This window comes from Notolabrus celidotus, chromosome 12, assembly GCF_009762535.1.
Source record: "Notolabrus celidotus isolate fNotCel1 chromosome 12, fNotCel1.pri, whole genome shotgun sequence".
In the NCBI taxonomy this organism is placed as follows: domain Eukaryota; kingdom Metazoa; phylum Chordata; class Actinopteri; order Labriformes; family Labridae; genus Notolabrus; species Notolabrus celidotus.
Window position 1 is genome coordinate 24412277 of NC_048283.1, and position 12703 is coordinate 24424979.

Consider the following 12703-nt stretch of genomic DNA (forward strand, 5'->3'; position numbering starts at 1 on the left):
GTTTTTGGCTGAACACTGGTAATCGCAGATGGATTTTTTTCTTTAAAGCTCACTTTCATCTTCTCCCTTTTTCTTTTCTTTCTCCTCATGCGACAGATATGTGTCACAAAGATGTCCACACGCAGCTGCCAGGGAACGGACTCGGTCATCAAGCCCCTGGACACCATCCCTGAGGACAAGAAGGTGAGAGTGCAGCGCACGCAGAGCGGCTTCGACCCGTTTGAAAAGCCTGCCAGCCAGGTGAAGAGGGTCCACTCCGAGAACAATGCCTGCATCAACGCCAAGAGCTCGTCCTCCGGCAAAGAATCGCCTAAACTGCGCCGACACTCCAGCCCAAGTTCTGTAAGTACACCTCTCACACAGAGTCACCTTCCTATTCATCAGGATACCTTTAAAAGATCTCTTCTTTCATTTGAAGCATTTGTAGCACTACCACTTCTAAATTTAACCCCTTGGTGTATCAGGACTTCTTTGGTGAATGTGGACTGCCAGTACTCTTCCCTGTCCTCTCCATATTACAGTTCTCTTGGTGATTCAAATTAGCACCTAAAATACATTACCCATGATGCACTATGTGATGTTTGCATGCTTTTGCGTGTGTTGCATTGTTCTTACATGCAGAGATGCAGAGGCTCTTTGTTTATGTGATAGACTGAAGTCTTTCAGCGCCACGCCAACAAGTGAATAAGGGGAGGACAAACACTTATGTTCTTCCACTTACAGCTCTGGACTCTGAAATCTAACACCTCAGGATGAATCCTCTTTAACTGATGCATGAATCCATAAAAACAGACGTCAAAATAAAACTGCAGAAACTGTATTTAACGCTGGGATGAGACTCCTGGGTTTTGGAAGCGTTCTCATTTTTATTGGAAGCAGAAGGCTGAAATAAAACACCATTACCCATCAGCTTCTGTGCTTTCCAGCCCGGTTCTGGCATCTGAAATTGGTAGTTGGACTGTTAAAAATGACCAGCAGATGGAAAAGGGAGTCTTTCTCTTGATGTCAGATATTATCACACCACAGGCTGGCTGCACAACTTTGAGTTTGGCTCAGATCAATTAGTCCTGCGTATGCATTGAAGTCATCACTCGGGCAGAGCGGTTAGTGACGGGTATCATGAGAAGAGTTATATTAGCGGGTACAATTAAAGCAGGCATGTGTAACTTTGTAAAGACAGAATCCAGACTGCTGAATGATGAACGCTTTAAAGGGATTATTTTGTATTTTTAAAGAGATGGACTTTTGGATTTCTTTCCCTGAGTGACGTTCAAAGAGTGATAAAACTCTCTCGTCTGCAGCTGACTTAGTTTAGTGTTTACCCTCCTTGCTGTTCTGAGTAAATAAATGTGCCCACACTTAAAATGAAGACAATTTTTGTGCACAAAGAACCCAAATGTTCTGTCCTATATATGACCAAGACTCTGAAGACGTTGTCTACTCGTCCACAGGTTTATTGGTACCTCAGAAAAAGGTGGAATTATAAGATATACAAAAACACAATCAGTCTTGTGACACATATCACCTCACATGAATTAATCTTTAAAACATAACCTTATTTATATATTTAGTCATTTATTTTGTCTCTACTCAACTCAACTTTATTCATAAAGCACCTTTCATACAAGCATGCAGCCAAAAGTTCTTCACAAAATAACAGAGATGTGTAAATAATAAAATACATTATCATAAAAAATACTTTGAAATAAAATAAATCAATACATAAAATGTATAAAATTAATGAGAGTAGAAAGCAAAATTAAAAATCAGTTAAAGTTAATGGGTCGGATAAATACAAGAAATAAACAGATAACTAAATAATCTATGAACTTCCGTCAGCATCAAACTACAAAATACATTAATCCCAACTAAGATATGGATTAAATTTAGCAAGAACGTTCAAGCAGATGTCACAGGATTATTAAGACCCATAACATAACACCACCATGTTGTCTAATCCTCCTCACTTCCTGATCTCAGGTCATGTGACACCACCACCTAAGGCACACTTCCTGTAACTCTTGAAGTGATCACAACGGAACCAAAACAGGAATGAACTTTAAATATGTTATCTGTTAACAGCACACCAAGCATTTAACTGATAAGGGAAAAAAGACTGCAATTAACACTAAGTGTTTAAACAAGTCCCAAGACATCCTGCAGGTGATGATAGCTGGATGTTGGTGGTGATGCTCCTTCTGGTAGCAATTTGCAATAAAAGATAAAGAAGGTTGAACCAGGACTTTGTTATCTACAGTAGATGAACATCGTCTGTGTAAAAGTTTGGAGCTTTATGTCAAAATTCCTGCAGTGAAGGAATATCTCTGCTGCAGAGTGTAGGACTCGACGCTGTGCTAACAGATTTGGTTTGAGACGCAGCATCGCTGTGACTCCTTGAAGCTCCGTGCTCGCAGTACCTGCCTTTTTGTTTTCCAAGAAACAATCGCAGCGTGTCGCTCGGAGCCACGACAGAGAAGATCACATACCAGGAGACAGGCGACGGGGAGAGTCACCGTCAGTAACCGTGCTGGTGATGTAGGACTTGGTGGGAAGTCTCCTCCTGCTTGAATTGATAAACAGTTGGTGAGAGAGCAGGCGACAATTGAGCCGGTGTTGCCATGGAAACACAGCTTGTAGTTTCTGAGATAAGATGGAAGTAGAGATCCCTGTTTTATTTATTATTTATTTATTTTTGCTCGTAATTAATGAATCTGTGTACTCGCTGAACCTCCTACTCAACATTTCAATCAAACCAATTTTTGCTTTAGGAGGAAATCCTCACTCACAGTCTGCAGAGGCTGAAAAGACCACAGGATGATACACAGGTGTGCAGGTATCTGCAGAGGATCCAGTTTTACCCCCTGGGAAACCAATAAGGATCTTTAAGCACAACGCACATCAACCAGAACATCTCCCTGTGCTGCAGCAGAGCGATCACTCTCGCAGCTCCTCACATAAGAGCTGGTTTCTGAGTGTGCTGCAAACATTCCTCTGAATTTGATCCGGTTCTTTATTTTCTTTTGAGGACATTCAGTCACATTCCTGCACGACAAGGATCACAGTGAAATAACAGATAGTGTACAGAGATCATGTTGTTTTATTAGCAATAAACCCTGAGAGTTTGCACTGACGTCATTTTCCCATGAGGAGAAGCCCCCTCCATACGACTCGGTGACAAAACATCCCTCAACATGGCCGCCTTCAGCAGGAGGGATAACTGAAGCAGGATTAGAAGCCAGAGAAGTGCACAAAGCAGAGCCTGCAGGACATTATTGTGTTATTCAAAATGTTTATTTCTACTTTGAAGACTTGTCACAGTATGACTCTTAAACTTTAACAATGATGCACAAGACTAAATCTGGGATAAATACAGACTAATGATTAGCTTTAGCTTTCACCACAAAACTAGCCTTCAACAGACTTTTCAGGATGTTAAGATCAAGTGTAAAATCCATATCAGTGTCAGTAGATGCTATGATCATTATTTCACTGTGTGGATGATCTGCAGAAATTTAAAGTGTCACCTTTACCTGAAGTAAACAGGTAAAATGAGAGGAGTCAGACTGAAGAGGGTCCGATTATATTCATCATTAATGCAGAGGCTCTGTGATGTGATTCATACAGTATATGTTACTGTCAAGCTTCATTATTTAACTGTACACATATCATGTTAGCTGAGGATCTTAACCGTGATTCATAGGGTCATGAGTGACAGGACGGCTCTTTTCAGCCTCTTTAAAGCTGAAACTCTGAATGTAACCTAGACCTGGGGTTGGTTTCGTTAAATACGTTAGCATGATGATCTCCCCAGGTTTAAAGAAGGCCAGCTTTGTGACTCTGATAACTCTGACTTTAAAATCAACAGACCGTATTTGACCTTTTACTCTGAAGCATCCAGGCTAAACGCTGAACCTGATTCTTCAGAGCTTTTAGTGCTACGCAGTGAATTTGACCACAGAGACACCGCCCACTACAACATTACAGGCATGCACTCTAAGCTGAAGGACGATGCAAAGCTTTGAAGGGCTTAATTGGCAATAACGACCTACTCTCTGTACATTATTACATGGTGACATACTTATAAGGACATTGATCATTTGTCCTAAAATATTGATCAGGAAGAGCACTTTTTATTTCCTCTAAAAACGGTTGATCCTGTCATCTAAAAATGATAGCACACTTTCTATCATCAGGGAAGTGACATTTCTTAAACCTCTCTCTCTTTTTTCAAAACCTCTTTCGCCTCAGTGCATGTTCTTACTAAAAATGCATGGGACTTACTTCTGTGCATTCATCCAGAGTCTATGATCAGATCTGCACCGGTCTGCTATTCAGAAATAACAGACCTTAGGAAAGCAGAGCTGACCAATCAGAATTAATTCATAACAAAGATGTGCAATCAAACGAATAATGAAATATAAGCAAAGATGGTATCAAAATCCAGCAGAGTGTACTTCTAACGTTACACGCCTTTGTGTTTTTAGTCTCACTGCTTTGTTGACGTGTTATAATCACATTGTTGTCATTGAATGCACTTGATCGGCTCTGACACGCTGAAATCTTTCAAACGATGCCAAAGCCTCGAATGACATCTTCATGTTTCAGGTGTTTTGTTTTGGCCGAGAAGCTTCTTTGTTCCCTCCGTCTGCAACACATTTTCCAGCCTGTTTCCATTGGTTAATTGAAGGCTGTTTACGAACAACAGGCTTTTTTTTTAATCATGCAAATGAGATTCTCAGGTTTGAGAACGTATTTGGTTTCCTTTTTTAATTTGGCCCCAAATTTGAAACAGCTAATGAATGTGCACACAAATAAGATTTAATAAGTGTGATATGAGGCCTGACTGATTGCCTGCCAGCACCGCTGCGAGACACTAATGAATTGTGTCAGGACTGATTATGAAAATGTGTAAATTGTCTCTTTCATGGTCTTTTTTTAGGCACACACATCTTTCACATTCCTTACTTTTAAAATGTTCAGTGAAAAGAGGACGGCAAGGTTTCTTTGGCAACCAGAAATGGTCTGTACTCGGAGCTGAAGGTTTCAGAGCAGCATTTATACTTTCTGTGAATTCTGCAGTCGAGTCAGAAGGCTCAAAGAAAAGCTGCAGACGAGGAGAGGCTCTTTAAACCTGCTTTTGTCACCTTACTCAGCAGTGTAAGACACTCTTTATGAGTTTGGTCTCCAGTCTGTAAAAGGGTGATACCGAGGGTCTACAGCTACCATGAAGGTGAACTGATGTCCTGTAGATGTCGAGGCAGTTCGGCCGGCAGCACCCTCACTAATACCTGTGTTTACCTGCAGAATGTCATGTAGAGGCACATGTGTTTATCTCCTCAGAGGCTGTCATCTAGGAACCATTTATTTTATCAAGAGGGGGGACTTTTCTGCAGATAGCTGGGCTCCTAGTGTATAGAATCATAATGTACAGTAGTCTACGGAGACCCCTAGAGCTAAGCCAAGGAAAAAAGGAGCAACATATCAATCTGTGTGCATGGATTTGCACATGGCTACTTTAATTCTTGACCCAGCACCCTGAAGGATCGGATTAATCTTATTACAGATATTTTAGTAAAGGTATCAGACCTCACATTGTACTCCATGCTGATCTGCAGCTGATGTTTTCAGGAAGAGCAAATGTTTCTGAAGTGCTCCTTAAAAGCTGTGGTGTGCACTTTGACTAAGAGAGAGCATCATGTTGTGACCATAAGTGAAATGTGTTGTTTTGCACTTCAACAAGACCAGACAGAGTGAGGAGGATGTTAAAGATGAATGTTTTAGGTGCAAGTTCTGCATGCAGTAATACAGTGAGCCAAATCTCTTCTTTTATTTCTTCATTTTCTAATTGAGAGCATAAATTTAAATTTAAATTTAATAAATCCTACATTCAGGATTGTTTTGCTATATTAGCCCAAAATGCTGTTATAAAATTTAAGTCATGTTTTAGGGTAGTTTCTTGCAATGAATGTAAATAGAAGCCAGTTAAAATGTTTAATGCAGGATGTTTGAGACTGAAAACGACTTAATATGAGGATGAAAAATGTATGAGAAGGGGAACTCTTTGTTTTCTAGAGAAAAGGAACATGAGTCTCTGTGAGAGGCTCCACGGGCCACCAGGAGGGGAATATCTTACTGTCCAACTGAGTAGTTTCACAGATAGAGTTTCACTTCCTGCTCGGTCCCAGGGGGACGTCTAATTTGTTTAGAGAAGCTCTCAGAAACTCTGAGCTTATTTCAGCTGCAGAGGATGGCAGGGTAAACAATAAAGCAGACGCAACTCTGTGTTTTCCACATTCTCTGGAGGTGTGCTGTGATGTTCCAAACATCGGCTCTTAAAGGTTGTGCACGGTCTTCTATAAACATTAGAGTGTGGAGTTTGCTTGGGGACAAATAAAGCATGCTTGTTGTTAGCACTCTGCAGGCATGGGTGAGGTTTGACTCTGCAAAGGTGAAGTTTTAAAGTTGAAACACATTCAGCTGCAGCTCTCTGTAATTGTTCCCTCTCTTTGTGCTGACAATGAAAAGAGTTTAAAGAAACTTCTGAGGAGGCGATTAAATGAAAAGTATTCTTCAGAGTTCTTACATGAAGACTTATGGAAAAGCTCCCTCCTCCTCATTGACTCTCCACCTCCCAGATGATGCAGGAGAGAGGTTTAATATCTCGCACAGACTCGTAATGTCTCCTGTGAAATCCTCTGAGAGTTTAACTTTTCAGGGTTACTGATTTCATCCCTTTAATATTACTTTCTCATATCTTGTTCTGTCTTCCTCCTCAGCCCACAAGCCCCAAGTTTGGAAAAGCAGACTCTTATGAAAAGCTGGAGAAGCTGGGAGAGGGTTCATATGCTACAGTGTACAAAGGAAAGAGCAAGTAAGTCGAGCACACGTGTCACATCAGGTCTAATCCAGACACTCCTCTGTCGAGTTTCTATAAGCCACTCCTGCAGCCAGTGAATATTACATTTAATTACACAGGAGCTGTGCTGTAACTGACTGAACTCATTAACTGGAACAGCAATAACACTCCTGTGTGAATGTTTTTTATCTTTTCTGTTTGAACACGTGCTTTATGATTTTAATAACTCTATGTTTTTATTCATTTATAATAGTTATGTCCCACTCTTTATGGTTTGCTTCTTATGTACTAATTAAATTCTTGAAAATGAAAAATTCACACACAGTAAATGTATGAAACAGAGTGTAATCTTCTCTGTAATGGTGTAAGTGTGAGTGTTTCTCCGGCACAACAGCAGCTTTGATTGGTGAGCTTCATTCACTTGTAATCCCGTGGCAGCGTACCAGAGTCTCACTCCACTGCTGCTAAATTACATTTCAGTCACTTAACAAACCGCTCTGTTCTCCAGCTTCACTGATTTTAATACTTAAATTTTTTCTTGTCACAAAAAAAAAACAAAGCAAAGATTAAAACACTTAACCTGTGCTCCGTGCTGTGTTCAGGGTGAATGGGAAACTGGTGGCTCTGAAGGTGATCCGTCTGCAGGAAGAGGAGGGAACACCTTTCACTGCAATAAGAGAAGGTACGTGCAAAGATACTTTTTATTTTTACTCACTAACTTCAAATATTTATTCCTTTTTTGTTTTGAACATTCAGGCACAATGGAGCATTTCGTTTAGATGCCATCATGATCCTTTAGGTCGAAAAAATGGGCTGAGAGAAGGATGACAGGAAGTTTTGTGAGATTGCTGCATGGTGGAAAATAACTTGTTGATCAAACTGTTAATCCATTAAAGGGTTAAATATGGGAAATACTTACCATTAGATAGAGAAGGAACATTGAAAATGATTAATTTTGGTAGAGTTTGATTCTGTAACTTCAGAAGGATTAGACGTAGATTCCTTCACAAAACTGTCTTGAAAGATTTGGCTTCCTTTAAATTTTAAAGTTTCAGTGATGCTTTTTTTAATGTTTTTTATTTGTTTGTTTTGAAGAAGGAGGGCTAAGATTTTCTCTGAACAAAAGAAACTCAAATGTAAAGGACCACATCTGTAGAAAATGAAGGATACCACTTTTGTCCACAGGGGGTGCCAAAGTCCACACAAAAAATTGTCCTCTCAGGAACTTTAAAGTTCTTTGGACTAGGTTCTTTCAAAACACAATGAGACGCAGTATAATCACTGATCTTTGCAGGTTTCACCTTTACAGATGTTTTTTAAAATCCTGAAATGCCCCAAGTAAGTTATTTATTTTTTTATTTAAAGGGACAGTGCATATTAATTAACGTTTCAGCGTTGCATCAATGTAAATATGCCAGAGTTAGCCATAAGGCTAATTTTCATCCGTAGTCCCCGGCAGGTCAAAACAAAGTTCATAACGATCAAGATGAATAACACGTGGAAACAGCACATCATGATAGCATGACAATGAAAACAACAATACATCACAAGAGCACATATGAGTTATACAAAAGTGCAAGTTAGCGCATTAAAGTGCTGTTCAGCATAATCAAGAGGTATGTATGGAGTTGGACCAAATATGGACCAACATAAAGTATGTGCTTTTATTATCTTACTTGCAGTGCAGACAGGGATCAGACTCGGATACACCAATCCTCTGCAATCAATAACGGCCAAATATGTTCTGTTAAAATGTGCAGGACACCTCTTTTCTCTCTTTTATCACCTTCTTAGTAGACTGAACCTGTGATTGAGGAAACATACAAATGATATGGTGACATACTTGGGCTCAATGATACAAGAAACACCCTAACTAAAAGGATTCTGCAGCCTTGATTTGTTTAGTTTATAAGATGAGTGATCTTTAGGACAGTTCTGCTAAAGTTGCTCCAGAAATCTAACAAATTCCAAAGTGTTGAATACTTGTGAGACAAGTAAGAGGAAGATGAAATATGCAGAAAACAGAAATCTAATGATAACCAATTATGTTCACTGACTTCAGCTGCACTTCTTCTCCTCAAACTGCTTCATGTGTGTTGTGCTGCTGCTGCAGGTTAACAGGTTGTCAGGCCAATTAATTAGCATGACAGAACCCTGAGTTACAGGAGGACTAATTAACTGGGGTGACGTTCAGGAGCTGCTCTCTCACATCTCATAACTAACCCATCACTCACACTCCCTCCCTGCAAACACCAAACACATGTAGACAGCCTTTCTGAAGCTGTGCTGTGTTATTGTGTTTTTCAGGGTTAGGGAAATGTCATCAGTTACAGACTAAGTGCTACTCCAATGAAAAGCTTACTTTCAATTGCAGTGCTTCGCAGAAGTGCTCTATTAGCTGACACAGATATTAAATATTCATTTTAGTTTATATTTTTTAATCAACGATCGCTCATGGCTGAATAACTGTTCTTAAAAGGACTGAAAGTTTCAAGGAAAACTCATCCTCTTGTTCTGGAGATAAAACAAAACGAAAAATAAAGACAACTTTTTCTGCTGTTCTCTTGTCATAAACACAGGAGAGAAAAACAATTTAGATCAGAATCAGAAAACTTATCTGCAGATTCCTTTCTTTTTTTTCCCCTCAGGGTTTCAGAAGATTTAACTTTCAGACTGAAGATTCAGAGTTCCCACCAGCTGCAGACTGAACAGAGAGCAGAACTTTACTGTTCCTCAGATAAAGCCCAGATTGGTTTCTCAGTGTGATGCATTTTACCTGCGTCCACTGAGCTCTGAATGTAGAAATAAGTGATGATGCTACTTACGGTTTATAAATTATGGATGCGTGTTTGAGTTTTTTTTTTTTTGTTGTGTGGGGAAATGACAACGCAAGTGAAAGACAAGCCTGACATCTGGTATGCCAGTCATCTTTTATACAAACACTATCCTGCCTCTGTTTGTCATGTCAGGTGTGTGTGTGAAGATGTTCAGTTTACTGAAGCACTCACCTCAAACAAAACATGCTGTAAAAATACGGACATAGTACATTTGAAATGGTGATTCAACTCAACTTTGGATTAATCCTGATGCAGGGAAGAGGTGGAGCTGAAGCCATAGCTGTCTTTCTCATAGCTACGATGCACCCACGTGTCAATCAAATCAACTACACCCTGTGGAGGTTAGAAAACCAGAGCTGTTTTTGAAACCACCTACTATACTAGCAGTACGTACTGATTTGGCCAAAATTCAGTATGTATGCAACACAGATCGAACAGAACACTCATATACATACTAAATTCACACGCTGTATGTAGTAGGCAGGACCTACTGCCTACTACATTAGTAGGGAGTATGCAGCAGGCCGTTTTGAAAACAGCCCAGGTGTTTAAGTGTGGACCCAAAAGCACAACCGGAGGCACATGAAGCAGCTAAGTGAATTTATTGAAGGAGAAAAACGGTTGAGGGAAGAGACCCAGGGTCCAAGGCATGAGGAGGGAATCCGAGGAGAGTGAAGGCTGGAGACGTGAGGGCCTGGTGAGTGAATCCAGGGGAGAGAGTGATACCACATCAGATGCTGGAATAATCTGCAGCAGGGCTCACAGCAGGGCTTAAATGCAGGTGATGATTGCAGTAATCTGATGCCGGTGTGAGGGTGCAGGTGGAGCCGCCCAATCTCTGTGAGGAAGAGAGAGAGACTCCACACAAGAAAACAACTTCCAAAAATTCCAACTTAAAAGCCAAAACATGTTGCAATCACCACGCACGCCTTATTATATAAATGTATGTATAACTCTTGGACTTTTAATTACCTTAACGAACAAATAAAAGAGCTACATATCCAAAAACATGCTTAACATGGGTGTTGGGGATTCTTGGCTGTTGGAGCCAGCCCCAAGTGGACACTTGAGGAACTGCACTCTCTCTCTCACTCCTTCATTCAGAAACACTGGAGGTTTCCGCTCAGTCCACACACTTAACGGGCATTTGATGGCATTTGAATTTAGATTAGAAAATGATTCTTTTAGATCTGTGTATGATACAGACCTGATAAAGTGAGGGGCTTACACACACTCACACTCACATGCGCACACACACAGGGTCACACCCCTCCCTGTGAGCGGATCAGTAAAGCACTTTGAAATTGAACTAATTCAGCAATTACTGCTGAGGAAGCTCCCAGCGCTGATATGTGAGCAGCATCACACACTGCTGCTGAATAAAGTAATATAACCAGAGAGGGGAGCTGAGTGTGTGTGTGTGTGTGTGTGTGTGTGTGTGTGTGTGTGTGTGTGTGTGTGTGTGTGTGTGTGTGTGTGTGTGTGTGTGTGTGTGTGGTGTGTGTGTGTGTGTGTGTGTGTGTGTGTGTGTGTGTGTGTGTGTGTGTGTGTGTGTGTGTGTGTTTGTGGTGTGTGTGTGTGTGTGTGTGTGTGTCCATGCCCATGCACATGCCCATTAAAAGTGCACACATGCATGCCCATTACGAGAGAACGGGAGGGTGTGTGCATGTGAAAGAGAGGAGATAAATCTTCAAACAGTGACAGGATCTTTGAGGTATCTGTAGCTCTAACCTCCTGCTCGTTCAGAGGAGTCCTGCCGTCAGATTTTTTTAACAACCTTTATGTACTCGTACGGAATGAATGTATTCATGAGGTTTGGGCACTCATCACTCCTCTGTGGATGTGTCTCTCAAACCTGCTGTGCCCTTGGAAAATATAACTTTTTGTTTGCTAAATTAATCAAATTGGCAACAGTCTGAAAAACCCATTTGTGTCTGGTAATAAAAACTGCGCTTATTATTCTGCTCTCACATTCTGTCCTGATGAAATCGTTCCCTGAATTGCTTCACTGTGGCCAGATGAGATTTCCTGTCTGCTGTTTGTTTGCCTGTTAATGTGTCTTCAGTATTATCGGAGAGAGTTCTGCAGTTTGTTGTTTAAGTTTAATGACCTCTGAAACTCCACAGTGGCTTTGGTGTCATGAATATTATGAAGTCAGAGGAGTGCCACTAAAAAACAACATGGATCTGTAAAAAGACTGAGAGCCAAAATATGGAATAAATAAGGGAATCAAAACATTAAAAAGGCCTCAATAAAAAGTAGATAAGGAAATAAAAACAGGTCTGAAGGACTTGGCTAAGGAAACGAAGGGTCACAAGTTCAAGTCCTGGTATGGACCAAAGTATGGAAGTTTAACTGGTTGCTGGAGAGGTGCTAGATCACTTCCTGGCTACTATCAAGGTGTCTATAATAAAGGCCCTGAACCCCTGACTGCACAGGACGCTCGTCTGTGTGCAACCTGTTGTTTCCACTGCAACATACGCTAAGTTTGATCCATACCCAGTGTTTGTGTTTCGACTCCAGAGCATCTGGTCAGTTTCAAAATGAAACACTTCATTTTGTGATCTAATGAATCAGGCTGCCTTTAGCCTTAGCCCGCTATGCTACACTTCACGCTGCAGACCTACTGCATGCATCGACACACCGCCCACCTTGATTGCTTAACTTGTATTCTTAAATCAAGGAATCTGTCCCAGCAAAGCAACACCCCATTAGGTTATTTACTTCACAGTTTGCCAGCGTTTCCTTTAAATGCATGATTTTGACATAATGAGGATGAAAAGATGTTAATATTTGCACTGCCAGGTATCCAAAGCAGAGCAAACCGTGACACTGACTAAACTTGGCACACACATTTGCTGTGTAATCAGACGGACACTCTGACATTACTCCATTAATTTATGTTTCTCTTTTATATAAATTTTTTAAACATAACATTTCAGTTTTTCTTGTGATTTTAATCCCTGTATTTATTTATAACATTTTCTCTCTTGCTTCTCTGTTACTGTAC

At 40.5% G+C, this 12703-nt stretch overlaps 1 protein-coding gene across 2 annotated transcripts in view; it reads left to right on the forward strand.

Moving 5' to 3' along the window:
• Window positions 1-12703, forward strand: part of cdk14 (cyclin-dependent kinase 14) — a 194665-nt gene that overhangs the window by 63122 nt on the left and 118840 nt on the right. For both annotated transcript variants that reach the window (XM_034698459.1, XM_034698458.1), the window contains 3 exons: window positions 97-342; window positions 6777-6871; window positions 7459-7538. In XM_034698459.1, the coding sequence (XP_034554350.1) occupies window positions 97-342; window positions 6777-6871; window positions 7459-7538 (421 nt within the window). The remainder of the gene's footprint in view (window positions 1-96; window positions 343-6776; window positions 6872-7458; window positions 7539-12703) is intronic.